Here is a 21,068-nt window from a genome sequence, read left to right as displayed (position 1 = left end):
CAGAGACTGTTCATAACTAATCCCATGTTTATCCTTTTTGTACACAAAGATTATCTTAAGGTTTGTACCTTCTCAAGCGAGAAGAAACATGATAATTCCTTTAACATTAACATAATCCCAGAAACTTCTTGGATGAGAAGCGAAATGTTTTCAAAGAAAAAACTAAGAAAGTTCATTTGCCTTTTGGAAAAACACCTTTGGGACTCTACTGGAGAGGTTTAAATTAAATTAATTTACCCAGTTTAAGGTTGTCGCTTTGGGCTATTTACTATCTCTCAAACCAATGTATCAGAAGATTGTTGGGATGATAGGAAATGTTGAAGATGGGAGTGCTATGAATGACATCTTGAATTCTTAAGAGAAAAGACAGGCTTTAAAACTAATAAAATGAGTAATTGGAAGCTATGTCAGATGCTGTGGTTTCTCTACCTGTTCTGAGTGAAGATATGAATAGGTGTTATCTATTTGAAGGTAGAAGATGAGACTTTTAGTACTCCTTATTTTGGTAATCCTAGAAACACTAGTTTACTGAGAATTCTATTGCCCTTTGATATCTCACTGAACTGGCTGGATTAAGCTTTCAAAACGTTGTATTAGAGAAAAATTAATGGACTTTATACAGGTCACAAAATTCAGCTTTTGTATGATAGGCTTAGAATTCTAAATTTGCTTTCCTTAGCCCATGTTTGCATTATTGGCTATAACCTTAAGGAATAACAAGTCTATCCTACGCATTGCTACTTAGATGGGTTTAATCTCTGATTTGACGTGTTTTTGTTTTTATTTACAGGGGTATACTGAAGCTTTGAAATCTTACTTCCTGGTAAATGGCTAGTTAGTACGAATATCAATCCAAAGACGGCGTGTAAACAAAGTAGAGCATCTTGTTTTGCTTTTTAATTTTATCCAGCAGCTTTTAAATCAGTCCACTCATCACATCAGTGATTTCTCTTCCTCCCCATCCCCCCTTCAAAGCCTCGTCTGTTATTCTACTTGGAAGTTTGAGCCCTCCGCCGGCGGGACGCGAGCGGAGAGGGGGAAAAAATGGGCGGGAACGCAGCGTTGCTTCTGTTCGTTTCGCAACCTGGAACGGCTGAAGGGCCAACCGCGGGGCCAACGCGCCGCTCCAATAACGGCAACTGCGTCTTCCGAAATACGCTGAAGTGCAGCTATTTTGTAAGCGTTGGATTTGGGTGTTGAGGAAAGCGGCGAAAGAAAGCGAGGAGGAGCCGGAGCCGAGGTTACGCTCATGTGACCGCCGGCGGCACAGGGCTTGGGGGCTGCTGAGAAGTATAGCTGCAACTCGCCGCCGCTTTGCCCGTGTTTTTGACGGGGTAGCAAGCGAGAGAGACTGGAGGATTCATTCGCTCCTCTCAAAGGATGCGAAGCCGCTACGCCCCGAACAGATGATGGCGATACGAGAGCTAAAAGTCTGCCTGCTTGGAGTGAGTAGCGACCGAAAGAAAGAAAAAAATACGAGGTGGTGGTGGGGGCGGGGAGGGGGATCTTGCAAAGAGACGCTGAATTCTGGGTAGCGAGTGAAGATTGGAAACAAAACAGCGTCCCGCACAAACGACCGACAGAGAGCGCGGGCCGAGCGCCGGGAGGACGGGCGCTCGTAAAGCGGCTTGGCAAGGCTGCGACTTACGGAACAGCTTTCTTTGTCTTCCTTTTGGCCCGTTCTAGTTGGGATACGGGTCTTCAAACTTGGCCCTTTTATGACTTGTGGACTTCAACTCCCAGAATTCCTCAGCCAGCTTTGCTGGCTGAGGAATTCTGGGAGTTGAAGTCCACAAGTCATAAAAGGGCCAAGTTTGAAGACCCCTGGGATACACGGACTTGCTTTCCGCTCACTTTACTTTTTCCGATTTGCTTTCTGGGGATTTTTGGCAGCTCAGGCAGTTAGACTAAATAAGGATTAAGCAGGCATATGTTCCTCCTCCTTGTCCGAGATTGGTTCCAGTTGCATTCTACTTTGTCTATTGTCCCTTTTTTACCTGATGGGAAAGGTTTATAGCTATTCTCCTGGGAGACGTGTTTTGATTCCCGTAGAGGTGATGGAACCCCCCATTGAATCTCCTTAACGATGGGAGTGCGCATGCAACGCTGAATGCTGCTTTATATCAAATTAAATAAAAAAAAATCACAGAAACCGTAATTCGTGTGGCAAGCTGATCTAGTAGCTTTCCCGTTAACCTTTTTAATAAAAAATGCGAAGAGAGTGTTTTAATTTTGGCATGGAGTAATTTTTCTTGCAGTTCTTTTAACCAGCTATTAAGAGTAGGGCAACTACACTCCCACACCTGCATTAATGATCAGATTCAAAGATAGTTGTAATTTTTGTAGTGATGGTTAGCATGTTGTTCTCTTGTTGGGAAAAGTCCCTTGAGAAGTATTCTTTTCAACTGTTAAACTATACAAACCTCGTTCTCCACTCTCTTCCACAAGTTAAGTGTGTGGTGTTGTGTCCTAAATATGGTATTTTTGTTTGTTTGTATTTAGCAGATAACATTTTTTGCTAAGAGAAGAAAGAGATTGCTACACACTTTTGGCTGTAAGTGGAAAGAAATTGCTTCAGTACAAAAAGCAGTTCACCATGAGATGCAACTCAGCAAAAATTGTTTTGCTTTGTGGCTAACCATATCCTCTTTTTAGAATAATTCTCTGCAGTGTTATGGTGAATTCCTCCTAGTTGATAATTTGCAAGCCCATATAAACTAGTTCCAGGGAAATCTTCCTTTCTTTTCCTCTATTTTGTACAGTCATGGTGATTTAATAGTTTAATTTTTACACTGCCTAGATTTACCTTCCATCATTAAGAAAGCTATTTATTATGAATAATCAGTTCACATTTACAGCAAAAAGGTGCCCCTAAATTTGCAGGGGCACTCATGATACTGTTTGCAATTCCTTAAAGTTTTCTTGGGATTGCATCCTGTTTTAAGAAGTTGCAGCAACTACTGTATAAATGCTTCTCTAGAGTACCCTCATTATATTTATACAGCCAGATGTTCTGTTCACACTGAAGTTAACTTAGTCTCTGCTTTTGGATTCTCCTATTTCTGCTCCATTCCCACCTATGTCAGGAAAATAAATACCAATGGTTTTCTCTTTGATGGGCTTGTTTTTCAAATACAAAGAAATAGATTACATTTCCACTATTGAATCTGTAAAACAAAGAAATAAGGTCCGGTGGCCCAGCCTTTCATGACAGTCACTTCAAATCAATATAAAATTACTGTTGTAGACAGTGGGGATTAGATGAGATGGGTTGCCTACTAGAGCAACTCTAGCCTATTGATGTGGAGGCATTTATATTTATTTATGTACTGTATTGAGATACCTGTTACATGTATGTATAAGGATTACCACTCATTTTTTGTAGGTATAGATTCATAGACTTGGAATTGGAATTTTGACTGTGGAGTCCTATTTCCCTCTGGGTAGGTGTCAAAATATAAACATCACAGCAGATGGCTTTCTTGCCTCTATTTGTGTACATTCAGGGAAGAAGAATCTTGCTATTTCTCTGGATAATTGGAGTCACTATTGCTCTGCATTTAATGTCAGGAATGGACTATGGAAGGATAGAAAATAGATCTTGGCTAATGTCTATGCAAAATTCATTGAGTATTACTATACTGCTCAAAAAAATAAAGGGAACACAAGATAAGACATCCTACTGTTAAATACAGTACATTGTGTTGTTTAAGTGTTCCCTTTATTTTTTTGAGCAGTATATATTCTATCTCAGGCTGTGAGAAGCAGGTAGAGCAGGGGTGTCAAACTGCCGGCCCATGGGCCGGATGCATCACGTCAAAACTATGCCCACCCCATTGTTGGCAATGGGAACAAAGTCACGATACGTCATGACATGTCACGTGACATCGCGAGTTTGACACCCGTGAGATAGAGGAATTCTTTGGTGTATTATAACTAAAGAATCTGTTAAAGAAGTTGCTTGATCAAAGAACATGAGACAAGGTATGCCTGTCAAAATTCGTTCTAGATAAATAAGCGTTGCGTTCTTGTAATCACTTTATTGTCCTCAAGATTCTTATAGGTAATATGCTTCACGATCTGGAAGCTTCCTAGATATTGATGTTAATCTGTTTATTGCTTTCCTTTTACTAGATTTTGGGTATAATTGCATGTACACAATTGATACAACAGAATGTGTGACAATAGTTGTAGAGAAAAAGAAACAGCACTTCCCCTCTTTAATCAACACTGTTCTTTCTAATATATTCAAATATGCATTTGCTTGGCATGGTCATCTGCCTCATTTCTCTAGACTAATGGAAGGAAAATCTGTAGTTAGCTTTATTAACTTGTGATGAATTTTCATTCCACATAACTTATTTTTTCCCTATTGATTATTTAAACCAGATGCCTTAGAGAATTTGGAGGAAAACAGCTCCCCATATTTCCTCATACATTTTATTTAAATACTGAGATGTATAGATATTAAGGGGGACGCGGTGGCTCAGTGGGTTAGGACGCTGAGCTTGTCGATCAGAAGGTCGGCAGTTTGGCGGGTCGAATCCCGAGTGCAGAGTGAGCGCCTGTTACTCGTCCCAGCTTCTGCCTACCTAGCAGTTCGAAAGCACGTAAAAATGCAAGTAGAAAAATAGGGACCACTATGGTGGGAAGGTAACAGCGTTCCGTGCGCCTCTGGCGTCTAGTCATGCCTGCCACATGACTACGGAGACGTCCTTAGACAAGTGCTGGCTCTTCGGCTTTGAAATGGAGATGAGCACCGGCCCCTAGAGTTAGAAACGACTAGCACGCATGTGCGGGGGAACCTTTACCTTTACCTTTACAGATATTAAATAAAACAAAATGTTTGGAATTTAAAGGAAACAAAAATGTTTTGTAACTTTTTATACTTCTGTTGTCTTAGCAAAGTTCAAATTGAAAAATATATTTTATAAAAATACTAATGCAGTGCTGAACATTATTTTCTGAATGTAAATCCAACATTTTTTCTATAAAAAATGGGTTTCATAAAAAATAAGGATAGTTTGTTCAGTATTTTTATTTAGAAACAGCATATTTTGATCTTTCTTAAGCGAAATGAAATTCATTAAATTAATATTTACCTAGGTTTTACAGAACATATTACATATTAATTTGCATAGGGTTATCATTTTAGTATTTTGAAAGGCTAATATCTTAGAAAAAACACTACTGGTAATAGTAAAGTTAGATTTAGAAGTATTTTCTAAGACTGAGAAACAACAGGATACCAAGCTTGTATAATTCTTCAGAATATAAACAATTTTTTTATTGGAGTAGTAGTTACTGGGTACACATTTTTTAAAATTTAAATAAAATTTAGTCTAGGAAAACACACTTTAATCATGGTATATTGATATTACTGTTCATGACTGTTACATCTTTCTAAGCTAGACCAAGTTCTTAGGAACTATTAGAACTGAGTTGTTGAGGACTCCTAATAATAAAGCAATAAAGTACATAATTTTACAGCTATGCTACATAAATAGAAGTTTTTACTGACCATACTATTTTTACTGCAAGTGTGATTATGAGAATTTATATGGCCACTCATTCACTTTCAGTGACTCTGGTTTGGTTACAAAAAAACAAACCACAATATACTGTACAAATAGTGAAAACAATACCTCCCCACACCTTTTTTGGTCATAAGTTGACCATTTTTGCCAGGATCATAAAGCATAACACAATAATTAAACAAATCCCATGATAAGTGAATCCAGCATATCCAACGGGCATTGCAACTGATTATAAATGCAAGCTAGTTGCCTGGCGCCCAAAATGCAATCACGATCCACAGGGGTATTGCAGCACTCGACTTCAAGAGCAGGTCATAAGTAGTTTTTTTTAAAGTCTGACAAAACTTTGAAGGGTTAATCGAGAATTACTTATAAATCCAAGAAATCAGAAGTGCATTAGTGGGAAGACATCCATCAGTTGCTTACTGTTTGAACAGTAATACGAGTACCTTAGTAAAAAAAAGGTTTACTGGCTTGTTTTTGATGTTCATGGTTCTAAAGAAAAACATGGAAAACACTTCAACGTCAAGCCATTTAATAAGTTAATTAGACATCAGAAGTTCAAGTGGAAATAGACTGGTTTGCAGAATGTTTATCAGACAATCTTTATTGGGATCATGTCAGAGATGACTAGAACATTTTGTGCAGAAAATTTTTGGAGTTTGGCAGTTTTATGATACTTTACTTTTATTGCCTATTGCTCAATATTGTTTCAAATATAATAATAATTTTCTCTACACAGAGCTTTTGTTTCTTTGAATGTACTGTTCACATTGCATAAAATAATTTAACTATACTTTTCCTTGCATCAAATGTTGTTGTTGTTAGCTGCGAAGTCGTGTCCGACCCATCGCGACCCTATGGACAACATTCCTCCAGGCCTTCCTGTCTTCTACCATCTTCTGGAGTCCATTTAAGCTCACGCCTACTGCTTCAGTGACTCCATCCAGCCACCTCATTCTCTGTCGTCCCCTTCTTCTATTGCCCTCGATCTTTCCCAGCATTAGGCTCTTCTCCAGTGAGTCCTTCCTTCTCATTAGGTGGCCAAAGTATTTGAGTTTTAGCTTCAGGATCTGGCCTTCTAAAGAGCAGTCAGGATTGATCTCCTCTAGGACTGACCGGTTTGATCGCCTTGCAGTCCAAGGGACTCGCAGGAGTCTTCTCCAGCACCATAGTTCAAAGGCCTCAATTCTTTGGCGCTCAGCCTTTCTTATGGTCCAACTTTCACTGCCATACATTGCAACTGGGAAGACCATAGCCTTGACTATACGCACTTTTGTTGACAGGGTGATGTCTCTGCTTTTTAGTGTGCTGTCTAGATTTGCCATGGCTTTCCTCCCCAGGAGCAAGCGTCTTTTAATTTCTTGGCTACAGTCCCCATCTGCAGTGATCTTGGAGCCCAGGAAAACAAAATCTGTCACTACCTCCATTTCTTCCCCATCTATTTGCCAGGAATTGAGAGGGCCAGATGCCATGATCTTGGTTTTCTTAATGTTAAGTTTCAACCCAAGTTTTGCACTCTCCTTCTTCACCCGCAACAAGAGGCTCTTTAGTTCTTCTTCACTTTCTGCCATTAGAGTGGTATCATCTGCGTATCTTAGGTTGTTGATATTTCTTCCGGCAATCTTAATTCCAACTTTTGATTCATCTAGCCCTGCCTTTCTCATGATGTGCTCTGCATATAAGTTAAATAGGCAGGGCGACAGTATACAGCCTTGCCGGACTCCTTTCCCAATTTTGAACCAATCAGTGGTTCCGTGTCCAGTTCTCACTGTTGCTTCTTGACCCGCATATAGGTTTCTCAAGAGACAAATAAGATGGTCTGGTACTCCCATCTCTTTAAGAACTTGCCACAGTTTGTTATGATCCACACAATCAAAGGCTTTAGCATAGTCAATGAAGCAGAAGTAGATGTTTTTCTGGAACTCCCTAGCTTTCTCCATGATCCAGCGTATGTTGGCAATTTGATCTCTAGTTCCTCTGCCTCTTCGAAATCCTGCCTGTACTTCTGGTAGTTCTCGATCCACATACTGCTGAAGTCTAGCTTGTAGGATTTTAAGCATGACTTTACTAGCATGAGAAATGAGTGCAATGGTGCGATAGTTTGAACATTCTTTGGCACTGCCTTTCTTTGGAATTGGAATGCAAACTGATCTTTTCCAATCCTGTGGCCACTGTTGAGTTTTCCAAATTTGCTGGCAAATTGAGTGTAGCACTTTTACTGCACTGTCTTTTAAGATTTTGAATAGCTCAGCTGGAATACTGTCACCTCCACTAGCTTTGTTGTTGCTCAGCTTTTCTAAGGCCCACTTCACCTCACATTCTAGGATGTCTGGCTCGAGGTCAGTGACCACCTCATTGTGATTATCTGGGACGTTAAGCTCATTCTTGTATAGTTCTTCTGTGTAATTTTGCCACCTCTTCTTAATCTCTTCTGCCTCTGTTAGGTCCCTGCCATTTTGGTCCTTTATCATGCCCATTTTTGCATGAAATGTTCCCTTCATCTCTCCAATTTTCTTGAAAAGATCTCTGGTCCTCCCTATTCTATTGTTTTCTTCTATTTCTTTGCACTGTTCATTTAAGAAGGCATTCTTATCTCTTCTAGCTATTCTCTGGAATTCTGCATTCAATTGGGCATATCTATGTTTTTCTCCCTTGCCTTTCGCTTCCCTCCTTTCCTCAGCTATTTGCAAAGCTTCCTCAGACAGCCATTTTGCTTTCTTGCATTTCTTTTTCTTTGGGATGGTTTTGGTTGCTACCTGTTGTACAATGTCGCGAACCTCTGTCCATAGTTCTTCAGGCACTCTGTCTATCAGATCTAATTCCTTAAATCTATTTGTCACCTCTACTGTATATTCAACAGGGATATGATTTAATTCATACCTGAGTGGCCTAGTGCTTTTCCCTACTTTCTTCAGTTTAAGCCTAAACTTTGCAAGGAGAAGCTCATGGTCTGAGCCACAGTCAGCTCCTGGTCTTGTTTTTACCGACTGTATAGAGCTTCTCCATCTTTGGCTGCAGAGCATATAGTCAATCTGATTTCTGTGTTGACCGTCTGGTGATGTCCATGTGTAGAGCCGTCTCTTGGGTTGTTGGAAAAGAGTGTTTGCTATGACCATCGTATTCTCTTGACAAAATTCTATCAGCCTGTGCCCTGCTTCATTTTGTACTCCAAGGCCAAACTTGCCTGTTATTCCAGTTATCTTTTGGCTTCCTACTTTAGCATTCCAATCCCCCATGATGATAAGGACATCATTTTTTGGTGTTACTTCTATAAGGTGCTGTAGGGCTTCATAGAACCGGTCAATTTCATCCTCTTCAGCACTGGTGGTTGGGGCATAGACTTGTACTACTGTGATATTGAATGGTTTGCCTTGGATTCGAACTGAGATCATTCTGTCATTTTGAGGATTGTATCCCAGTATTGCTTTTCCTACTCTTTTATTGACTATGAAGGCTACTCCATTTCTTCTGAGGGATTCTTGCCCGCAGTAGTATACCTGATGGTCATCTGAATTAAATTCACCCATTCCTGTCCATTTTAGTTCGCTGATACCTAAGATGTCGATGTTCAGTTTTGTCATCTCTTGTTTGACCACGTCCAGCTTTCCTTGATTCATGGATCTTACATTCCAGGTTCCTATGGAGAAAACATCTTTACAGCATCGTACTTTCCTTTCACCACCAGACACATCCACAGCTGAGCGTCCTTTTGGCTTTGGCCTAGTCGCTTCATTCTTTCTGGCGCTACTAGTACTAGCCCTCTGCTCTTCCCCAGTAGCATATTGGACGCCTTCCGACCTGAGGGGCTCATCTTCCAGCGTCATATCGTTTTGCCTTTTGGTACTGTCCATAGGGTTTTCATGGCAAAGATACTGGAGTGGGTTGCCATTTCCTTCTCCAGTGGATCACGTTTTGTCAGAACTCTCAGCTATGACCTGTCCGTCTTGGGTGGCCCTGCACGGCATAGCTCATAGCTTCATTGAATTACGCAAGCCCCTTCGCCACGACAAGGCAGTAATCCATGAAGGGGTTGCATCAAATAATATAATCCAAATACTTTTGCAGACTGAAATTAATGCAATAGGAAGATGGTTTCAATTTAAAATACCCTGAAAATCTATCCTATAAAGCAGTGGTGGGGAACTATGATCCTTTTATGACTTGTGGACTTCAATTCCCAGAATTGGAATTCTGGGAGTTGAAGTCCACAAGTCATAAAGGGGCCATAGTTCCCCATCTCTGCAAAAGGAACTCTAATTTTAAGCTATTTTTCCTCTTCTCTTTATCCCCAAGGATAACCTTCAGTAAAGATTTGCTACATCTTTTTAGTTTGAATTATATCTAAAATATTCATACTATGTTTAACTGGAAATTTTATATCCTTGATACCTATGTATAAGTAATTTCTTTTAGGATAAATATATTAACCATTTTACTTGTCATCAAATTCTGGAACAAGGCTAATTTTATCTAATGAAACAAATTGTTGATTACAGAAAGAAAAAAGTGAATTTGCAACACTTTAATGAACATACCTGAATTTTGTTTTGTTAAACATTGTTTGTCCCGTGTAAATAAAATGTTGTCTACCCTAAGTTTGAAAAGTGAAGAATAGCAACAGGAAAGGAACATGCAAAAAGCATATATTAATCCATAGTACACAATATACCCCAGAGTATTTCACTCTGGGGTAATGAGCAAAAGGCATGTTTCAATGTAACACCATTGACTTTAATTTTAAGGAATTGACTAGATTATTAGCAAAGGAATAAAATAGACTCTTGCCTACTCCACACAGACATTTTGAATTTTACCCAGTCTATCTGCCAAACTTTCTAAAGATTTTCCTAGAGTCAGACAAATACATCTACAGTACTTCCAATTAATACACGAATGGAGCATGCAGGATGCATTGGTATGGACCCCAAAGATCTTAAAATAAATTATGTACAAATCATTTCAACAGCTTATAAGATATCAGTGGAATATGTTGAATTTGATAATATTTTGCCAGAATTACTATTTAGAATTTGTTAAATTTGTTGTCTGTGTGCATATGTGTACCTTTGAATCAATCTTGATTCCTGGCAACTGCCTGGACTAGCCCCTCCAGTTTTCTTGGAAATATTTTTTGGAAGTGATTTGCCATTACTATCTTCCTAGAGCTGAGAGAGATTGACTGGCCCAAGGTAACCCAATTGGTTTTCTGCCTAAGGCAAGACCAGAACTCATGGTTTGCTAGTTTCTAACATGCCTTAACCACCACATCAAATTGGCTCTCTTAAATTGGTCTTAAATATATTTGAAAATACAACTATGTTAGCCTTGAAAAATAATCATCTCTGCAAAAGTCAGTATTCTAACACATGGTCAATGTTGGCAGAGAAGGTATGTGTTTAGAATTAACGGGAAGAACAATAATACTAATAGGGGAATTTTGTGATAGAACAGAATTTGTTGGCTACCTATACCCAGGCAAGGCTTTCAAATGAAGTTTCTTTTTTGTTTGTTTCTTATACCTTCTCTCATCTCTGTCAAATACTAGTCTGATGTATTATTTCCTGAGACTGAAAGTTGTGCTTCTCTGACTTTCCCCATCACACACCTATTTTGGGCCTAATTGTGAAAATTTCAGCTACTGCTTCGGGAGATCCCCTATTACTGGATGAGCGAATGGTGCAGCATTTCCATATTCTGATATCCTTCAGCCATTTACTTACAAAGTACAGTACAGCCTCTTAAGTAAATATACCCTAAATCTAAGGTTTTCTTCATTTAAAGGGTTTCTTCATTTAAAGCAGATGAGCATTCAGGACAGTCTTGGGCTGATTCTTCCTTTCTTAAATTTTAGGATACTGGAGTTGGCAAATCAAGTATAGTTTGTCGATTTGTTCAGGATCATTTTGACCACAATATTAGCCCTACTATTGGGTAAGTACCATGTACAATTAAGCTAAATAAACACTAATGAATCCTTCGTAATTTAAAGTATTCAAAACTGAAGATAAAAATATCTGATATTGGAAAAATCATAAAGCTATAGTTACTTGTGCTTGTCAGGGTTAGGTCAGTTCCTTCTCATCCAGATCTCAACAGCTTCCAGATTCTGTGAAGACCTCAACAGCAACACCTGGTCAACCAGGTGTTGAAATATGCAGCTGGGTATCATCAACCTACTAAATGATGTCTGCCTAACGATGCTTTAGTTACCACTTCAGTGTTAAACAGGAGGGATAAGAACTGTGAGTCTTAGGCATCCACAAACACACAGACTTGACCTCTGCCCCAATTTCAATTAGTATTCCATTTATACTTTTATATAATTAATTGAAAAAGTGGGAAATAATTATCCAGATGATGATAATGATTTATGCAGGAAGTCTTAAACACTGCCATGCAGGGGAAAAAATGAATCTGGCTTTTTCTTGTTGTTATTTAGAATTAAATATAGCTTAGAATAAAGATTACTCTTTTACTTAATCTCTGCTTATATCTACTTGAATGTTACTGAAAATCAAATTATAATATTTAGGATGAATCAGTTGAAATTTCCTAGGCATGTATTTGCTTCACTTGAAAGAACAATTTCATTTTGTAATTCATCACATTTTAACAAGATAGGATAGTGTGGTTTAAATGGCTATCATCTTCATTAATTCTTCTAGCATCTCAAATTTTACAAATGTGAATTCTTTCTAGAAAACAATAACTTATTTTCCTATTTAAAAATAGCGCTATACACATATATGCATCATTATATTTAACCTTTAGGTTGCTTGAAATATCTGTAAAATGTTTGCTATTTCTCAAAACATTAAGGAGAAATGCTTTGTTTTCTTCTTGTGAAGATTACGGTAGATTCCTGAAAAATGTTGTTTTCTCAAATACATGCACAGTAATTTAATGTAAACTCTGCTTATTTTTAAACAATGTACAATTCTTCTTGCAAATTTTAGAGCTTCTTTTATGACTAAAACAGTTCCTTGTGGTAATGAGCTTCATAAATTTCTGATCTGGGATACAGCAGGTCAGGAGAGGGTGAGTATGAATCTTTTATCTAAAGACAATTGCATGCCATATTCTGTATTGTTAATAAAGCAGGGAGAGCCAGCATCTGTAACATAGATACTGAAGGTAAGAAGGCATGGTATGTTTATATTGTTTTAAACATCACAGTAATCTAAATTATTCAGTTACAAAAATGAATTTACCACTGGCATGGCTTATGCAATAAACAATTTGGGGTTTTTTCTCCATTCCCAATAGGTTTCCTTAATACACATTAATGGGTCTTCCATTTCAAAAGTGGGTAATTGATCAAGTTCCATCTTAGCCACCTAAAGACATTAAGTATGATTTCTTGCATACATATTCAAAATTTCTTCAGTCTGCCTTTCCAAATTACTACCATTGGATTTTTAAAATGTGTCTTTTTCCATGGAGGACTACTATTGTCCTACTCTGTTTAAAATCTTTAAAAGCATCCCAATCTTCAGATTTCTTGAATCTGCTGAGCAAACTGGATCATCAACAATGCATTAAAATCTCGAACTGCAACATTATGAGGAATTTTGTCTATGGAGATTCTCAGTCATCCAGTCGTGGTTGTCCTAGAGATGCTTTTTCAGGAGGCAACTGGACTTTCTTGTTTTTCCTTTGAAGACATTTTGCTTCTCATCCAAGAAGCTTCTTTAGCTCTGACTGGATAGTGGGGAATGGAAGGATTTATATTCCTTGCAGATAGCTGGTCATTTGCCTTCTTTTAGAGAGCCGTTAAAAGAGTCAGTTTGAGATGTTGACAACACAGATTCATCCCCAACAGCCTGTGCCTGTCTTCAACACTGAAGGAACACAGAACAGAAAACATCCTGCAGCCAAGAAGGCTCCACACACATTTGCACTACTCAGGTGACCCCCAGGACACCTATAAACCTCCAAATGGTCTCAGTGACACTCTAAAAGAATGCAAATGACCAGCTGTCCAAAAGGAATATAAATCCTTCCATTCCCCACCGTCCAGTCAGACCTGAAGAAGCTCTTTGGATGAGAAGTGAAAAGTCTTCAAAGAAAAAACAAGAAAGTCCAGTTGCCTCCTGAAAAAGCACCTTTGGGACTATAAAGAATTTTGTGCATCATTTGCAACAGCTTGTTCCTGCTTGTCCCTGCCAAAACATATTCAAAATACTCTAGTGCTGTACCTTCGAAAGAAGAAATACTCTTCCCAACTACGGTAATTAATTATTTCCACTAGTTTAAGTTGCCAGTTCTGTGTCTTGATGTGTGGCATAGAAGGATAAGACTAAATCCGCACTTCAAGATATTCCAGTTTACCCTGTTCCGACAGAAACGATTCCATAATAGAGATTAAACAAATGGAGCATTAAATCATCAATAGATTGACGCTTTCAGTATCAAAATAATATGCAGTCAATTCTAGTTCCAGGTTTCTGGAAAGGCAAAAATTCTGAACTACTAGCATCTTCTAATTTCTGCATTCTCAGGATCTTCTAGGCTTCAGCTAATGGCCCAATCTCTGAACTATTCCCATGTCTTTCTTTCACCCTATTGTGGACATGATGTTCTTATTTCCTGCAACTGGCTTCAAAGGAAAGGAGGTGAAGTAGTTCTACCCGCAATACAAACTTGAATTTTCTTCTATATCTTTAAAATCCATTGTACATTCATCGATTTCAAAATTGGTTCAGTTCTTCTGCTGTCTTTTGGTGGGCTGAAATGGAATCTGATGATTGACCTCTTGCAGTCAGCCAGCCATCTATCTCATTATGGTGTGAAGGGGGCAGCTTGCATTGTATTAGCCTTTTTATTTGCTACATCATGCTATTGATTCAAATCCATTTTTTCCTGTTAACAAAACTACTGTTCAGCTTATCACTTGGCTTGACCATATTGTCTGAAAGTTTTGAAAGTTACTTAAGAGAGGAATTATATCACTAATTTAACAATGCTAATTACCGGTAGTTTATATCTATATGTATAAATTGTTATGGTATGATCAAGTAGGTATATTGCTCTGTAAATTAATATCATGGTTGAGATAATTTTTCCCCCTTGCTAATATAGTTTTATTTAATAATGGCAAGTAAAGTTCTTATTTCACTTAATGACATCTAGTTCGCTAAGCCTTCCATTACAGTTTGAGCCACAACCGAACTAAGTCAAACTTCCCTTGAATTCCAATGACACTTACCTAACTCCAAGCAGGTGCTAATTATTATTGAGAACATTCCTGTGCATAGGCATGAGTAGTGATCCATCAGTTTAATTGGAACTTCACATGTGGGCCTGATTGTTCATGCCTGACTGTTTGTATGTGTGAAAGAGAGAGAGAGAGAGAGAGAATGAGAATGAGAATGAGAATGGCGAGATGTTTTTCTCTGACCTTCTCTTGAATTCTTGATTATTTAGCAAGCTCTCTATAGCAGGGGTGTTAAGCTGCCGACCCATGGGCCGGATGCGTCATGCTGAAACTGCGCTCACTCCAGCTCCGGCAATGTGGAAAAAGTTGCTATATGTCGCGACACGTCACGTGACATTGCGACTTTGACACCCCTGCTCTATAGCTTGAAAAATAATCTGTGCTTCCTTCAGTTACAGAAAATTAGAAATGTGGTTCTGGCAAGTCTAGCAAGAATTACACTCTCCCTAGAACAGCTGCTCTTAAAATGATGATGGGTCTCAAATTAGGGCTAGAAGATACTGGATGTAATCCTTGGATGTGGCAGGAACAAGTAATCTTAAAACTACTGGATTGAGGGATGCACATTCAGGTGCAGCTATTCTTTATCTCTTTCACTCCTTTTCTGTCTGTTTGTTTGAGTACACATCATTCTCTCTTCATCTTGAAAGATTTGTTTGAAGGAAGGGAAAGTACCTTTTTCCCAGGGTAGATAATGGGCCAAGATAGCTGTAGGCATATCTAGATCCACCAATGTGATGCTACTATTTTAGGAGGAGTATAATAATAATTATAATTATAATTATATAAAGTTGGAAGGGACCTTGGAGGTCATCTAGTCCAACCCCCTGCTCAGGCAGGAAACCCTATACCATTTCAGGCAAATGGCTGTCCAGTCTCTTCTTAAAAACCTCCAGTGTTGGAGCATTCACCACCTCTGGTGGCAGGTTGTTCCACTGGTTAATTGTTCTAACTGTCAGGAAGTTTCTCCTTAGTTCTAGGTTGCTTCTCTCCTTGACTAGTTTCCATCCGTTGCTTCTTGTCCTGCTTTCAGGTGCTTTGGAGATAGCTTGACTCCCTCTTCTTTGTGGCAGCCCCTGAGATATTGGAACACTGCTATCATGTCACCCCTCACCCTTCTCTTCATTAAACTACACATACCCAATTCCAGCAACCGTTCCCTATATGTTTTAGACTCCAGCCCCCTAATCATCTTGGTTGCTCTTCTCTGTACCCTTTCTAGAGTCTCGACATCTTTTTTACATCGTGGTGACCAAAACTGGATGCAGTATTCCAGGTGTGGCCTTACCAAAGCATTGTAAAGTGGTATTAGTACTTCACTTGATCTTGATTCTATCCCTCTGTTAATGCAGCCTAGCACTGTGTTGGCTTTTTTGGCAGCTGCAGCACACTGCTGGCTCACTTCAATATGACTATCAATGTTACCATTTTTAAAAAGCTGAATGGACAGGCTTTAAATACCTTCAGGACTTTCTACTCTGGGCTGGATCTATCTATTCTGCAAAAACTGGAAGAAAAACTTGTTAAGATCCCATCACTTAAGGAGTGGCACCTATAGGAATCTTCATGTCAGGTCTTCTCAGTGGTAGACCCGTTCTGTGGAACATTTTGTCCCTGATGTTCAGACTTGTTAACCTCCTTATAGAGCTTCAGAAGAGTCTTGAAAATCACAGTTCAGGAAAGCATGTGCGGTTAATGAGGATTGACCTACCTCATTGCATAGGAGAAAGTATTCTGGGTACTATGATTTTATTTTAATGCTTTTTGTTACTTGATATCAATCACTTAGAGATATCAATCCCTTACGGCTGTAAATATGGGAGGAAGGGTAGAGAGAAAGAAGAGATATGAATGTAACACTGCTGTATCTTTCTGATTTCCATAAGTGCGAGATATAACTTTCTGATTTTTTTTTTGTTCCATGTTTCATAGTTTCATTCACTGGCACCTATGTACTATCGTGGATCAGCTGCAGCTGTTATAGTTTATGACATAACTAAGCAGGTGAGCTTATTGTTGTCCCATTATTGACATTTATTCAAAAATCCAACTTAATAATTGCTCAGTGAGTTTTTCTGTCAGCATCCTACTGTGTTGGCTTAGAGAGCAATCCAGCATAAAAGTTAATAAGTCCTATTTTCATAAGATTTTTAGATAGTATTAAGTCAAGATAATTAGAAGATACATTATTTTCTTTTAATCTTTTAAACTGGAGTAGGCAATCTTTTGAGATTGAGCGGTTTTAAAGATGACACTAAGTGTACTTTGGGATGCTTCTTTTTACATTATTTCTGCTGGATTTCAGCAGACACATTATTAAATGCTCCAAGGGCTGTAAACAGATGTTTTTGTCCATCACTCACATAAATGCAGTGTGAACTTTGCTTTTGTCGCTTCATAAAATAATCAAATTCATTTCAGGCAGGTTTAAAGTCCTGCTTCTCAATTTGGAATTTCACTTTGTGAAATTTGGTCTTTGTGAGTTCCTCTATCACTGAAAATCAACAAATGCCCATAACTACAAAAAAAATATTGCTTGGCGGACTTGTATGAAATGTACAATATAGTTCCTTTTTTGTTTCTCATGGGTTGAGTAGAAAACAGTAAGGTTTTCTGTCTAACTTTCAAATTTCCCCCAGATGTCAATATGTAATTGATTATTATTTTTGTTGTTGTTGAGCTTCCCCATATTAATGCTTCTTACATGTTTCCATTGTTATTCTGCCTTTGCACCTTTGCCTTTCCTTTTTCTGCATTGAAACATCAACAATTGGAAGCCTTTAATCTAACTTTGTCATACACATACTCTGAAAAATTCTCAAGTTTTCTTCAGTAGCATGTTGAGTGCCAACTACCCTGAGGGGCCTATAATCCAGCACAACATTGACAATCTTTATTTTTGTGACTTTCTTAGTAAAGTATGAGTGGTTGTCTTCTCTCAGATAATATGAAATTATGCCTTTGCCATTGTCATCAAAGTGATCATATGCCTGAATATTAATACAGCCTAATATGGGCACCTGCTTACCTTAGCAAAACAACTTGGGTGATCTTTGTGCTTTCGAAGCCCCAGATAGTAGTACCCTTTGGGTATATACTCCTGGCCTGCTTCATTCAATGTCGAAAGAACACATATCAAACACGCAACAGGGCCACGTTGAGGTACCATAGCATAGTTGCAGTACACACATTTTGCACTGGGTGGATGTAGAAATGAGAAAATAATTCTAAGAATTAATTTTCTTTTTAAAAATTCTGGGTCTCCCTCAAGGCACTTTTGCTACTCATTTAAGAATAGACAAAGAGAAGGATTTAACTAGAATAAATTAACAAAATTATTTATATGACTGGAAAAGAAACAAATTCAAAAATACACTGAGGCATATATTTCTTCTCTTGCTAAGCACAGGAAAAAAACGCTGTATGATAACTGACATAGCTAGTTTGGTGCAATATATGAAATGTTTAAATGTTATTATCATTTTAGAAAAAGCAGATTAATTTTACAGTACTTATCCACTCTCCTCTTTGCTCTGTTAAAGCATGACATTTATTAACATATTTAACTTCATTGCTGTCATTAACCAGTGCAGTAATTTAACTGTACAAGCCATGTTTTTTGCATATTTCAAAGGTAAGCTTCATAGAAGAGTTGCTATCTGCCTGCAGTTAAAGATAGTAAATATTACAAACCACTTTATGAGATTTATGACACAAGAAATGCTGGGCTTGGAAATAGATACATTTGCAGGTTCTAAAACTGAATGCATTAAAAGATTTGCTGATGGATGTGATTTGTTATATTGGCTATCATGGCCATTTTTGCTTTATTGTATTGTAAACTTAGAGGACCAGACAATCCACATTTTTGAATGTATACTGTTAGACTAAGTCTTAATGTAGTTATAAAGTTTAATGTCACAATGTTTATTATAAATACTAAACTATATTTGCATTTTTTGTTATTCATTCTGTACTGTATTTTAAACTTCATTATTATTCTTTGATAAAGTGTGTTATAATCTGGTATTGCAACTAAAAATCATTTTTGATTTTGATAAATAGCAATAACAAATTAGATTGCCTACTTTAAAATATGATGTTAGCCTTATTGCATTTTAAGTCTCTCTCAGTCTGCTGTGTAAGCTAAGAATGTGTGTGTGTATATACATATGTATGTATATAAATATATATGTATATACATATGTTAAATGTTAAGCATTCAGAATACACTTGCTTGGTCCCAGACACGGGACAAAACTTATTTCCTGTTTCAGACCTAGCCCAAGGCCATCTACAGGCAGTAGCCACAGCAGTGGCAGCTCATATTTGTGTAAATTTTTTTTTGGCTTGCTAACAAAGAATATATGTATATACATATATGTATATAAATGTATGTATATGTGTATGTTTGTGTATATATATAATACACACACTTATCATTAGCATTTCTTTTTATTTATATCCCATACTTTGCTACCTTTCACAAAATACTGAAAAATTGAATATGTATTTTTGATTCCCAGAACATTTTTGTGTAAGTTTTGTCTAATTAAAAACTGGATTATATAGCTAAGTATATTGCCCCAGAGGTTCCTTTTGAAGGTGTTAATTATTACTTACTATGAACAAGCCTTTCATTAATAAGCATGTTCCAAAAACATGAGTGCTTTCTTTATTTCTTGCATACTTATATAATTTTCTGATTATATTGAGGGAGGAAGCATGTGATGCATAGATTTTACTATGAACAAATACTGTTATGAGCACGGGGTATCTGTACAACATTTGTTGGCTTGTTGGGCATGTTGCAAACATATCTCATTTTGCTTGGTATTCTAGATTGTTTGTACCATTATGGGTTTTATACATTGTTTTCAAATATTTTCAATATTTCAAAAGTTCCTTTTGACTTATGTATTTAATTTAGGATTCATTTCATACACTGAAGAAGTGGGTAAAAGAATTAAAAGAACATGGTCCTGAAAACATTGTAATGGCTATTGCTGGAAACAAGTGTGACCTTTCTGATATTAGGTATATATTCTGATATATTTACTTTTTGCAGTTTTCCATTGCTTTTTCTACAGTATGACAAATACATAAATACTGTTTTTATAAGATTTTTAAAATTAAAAAATTAAACCAATGCAAATAATAACAAATGGTATTTATTGAAATGTATTTAAGAAATAAACATGTCTACAGTTTCAAAATAATAGTAGTATACTACTGAAATTTAAACATTTTTTATACTGTCTACTTTTGTCTACTTTTTGTCCAAATTATTTTATTTATTCGCAACTCAATCCTCAAAACTGGCATGCCTTTAAAAAAATATTTGAGCATGATCTCACTCTGGTGCCCTGCCTTCCTTTATACCAATGTTTTTCAAACTTGGTGACTTTAAGATTTGTGGTGTTTAAACTGCTAGAACTCCCCAACCAGCATGCTAGCTTGGAAATATTGAGAGTTGAAGTCCATGCACCTTAAAGTTGCCAAATTTGAAAAACATAGCTCTATATTATTAGAATTCTGTCTTGCTGGATATTGTCATTTAGTCCTATTATGTTGCCCATGTACCACATCCTTTCCTTCCATCCCTTTCACACTGTTAGGAAGGGCAACAGTTCAGTTTCTGTTATTTGTCTCCAATCCATGTTCACGGCCTTCATAGTTTTCCTCAGCATTGCTGCGTAGAAACAAACTTGAGCTTTTCCTCAAGTTCTTTCAACTACTACTCCAATAAAAACACAGATCTGCACCTCCACTACATGTAGCTTGAATTATCTTCTGGGAGAGGAACCAACGGGCTGAGGAATTTAGTAAATATCTGGTGGACAAAATTGCTCAGATTCGGGCTGGTCTGGACTCTGACTGGGCAGTATCTGACGAGAGGAAAACGATGAGTTTGGCTGAGAACATTTGGGAAGAGTTTGATCCTGTGACTCCCGATGAAATGGACAGGATCATGGGGAAATTAAGTGCCGCCACGTGTTTGTTGGACCCGTGTCCCTCCTGGCTGGTCTATACCTCTCGGGAGGTTACATGAGGCTGGATCCTAGCAGTTATCAATGCCTCACTAAGTGAAGGGTACTTCCCTGCCGCCTTGAAAGAGGCAGTGGTAAGGCCCCTCCTTAAGAAACCTGCATTGGACCCAGCTATTTTAAATAACTTCCATCCTGTCTCCAACCTTCGCTTTCTTGCGAAGGTCGTTGAGAGCGTGGTGGCATGGCAGCTCCCTTTGGTTCTGGAGGAAACTGAGTATCTGGATCCGTACCAATCGGGTTTCAGGCCCGGGTATAGCACGG

The 21,068-nt window shown here is 37.9% G+C and overlaps 1 protein-coding gene across 1 annotated transcript in view; it reads left to right on the top strand.

Moving 5' to 3' along the window:
- Positions 1 to 1,175: 1,175 nt before the first annotated feature.
- Positions 1,176 to 21,068, top strand: part of RAB31 (RAB31, member RAS oncogene family) — a 28,721-nt gene continuing 8,828 nt past the window's right edge. Inside the window, exons 1-5 of the mRNA XM_081322775.1 lie at positions 1,176 to 1,445; positions 11,392 to 11,471; positions 12,497 to 12,578; positions 16,690 to 16,761; positions 19,688 to 19,794. Coding sequence (XP_081178901.1) covers positions 1,407 to 1,445; positions 11,392 to 11,471; positions 12,497 to 12,578; positions 16,690 to 16,761; positions 19,688 to 19,794 — 380 coding nt within the window. The 5' untranslated portion in view covers positions 1,176 to 1,406. The remainder of the gene's footprint in view (positions 1,446 to 11,391; positions 11,472 to 12,496; positions 12,579 to 16,689; positions 16,762 to 19,687; positions 19,795 to 21,068) is intronic.

The sequence above is a fragment of the Vipera berus genome, assembly GCF_964194415.1.
Source record: "Vipera berus genome assembly, chromosome: 3".
NCBI classification, from domain to species: domain Eukaryota; kingdom Metazoa; phylum Chordata; class Lepidosauria; order Squamata; family Viperidae; genus Vipera; species Vipera berus.
The sequence above is the reverse complement of the archived record's forward strand: the minus strand, read 5'-3'. Positions and strand labels throughout refer to the sequence as shown.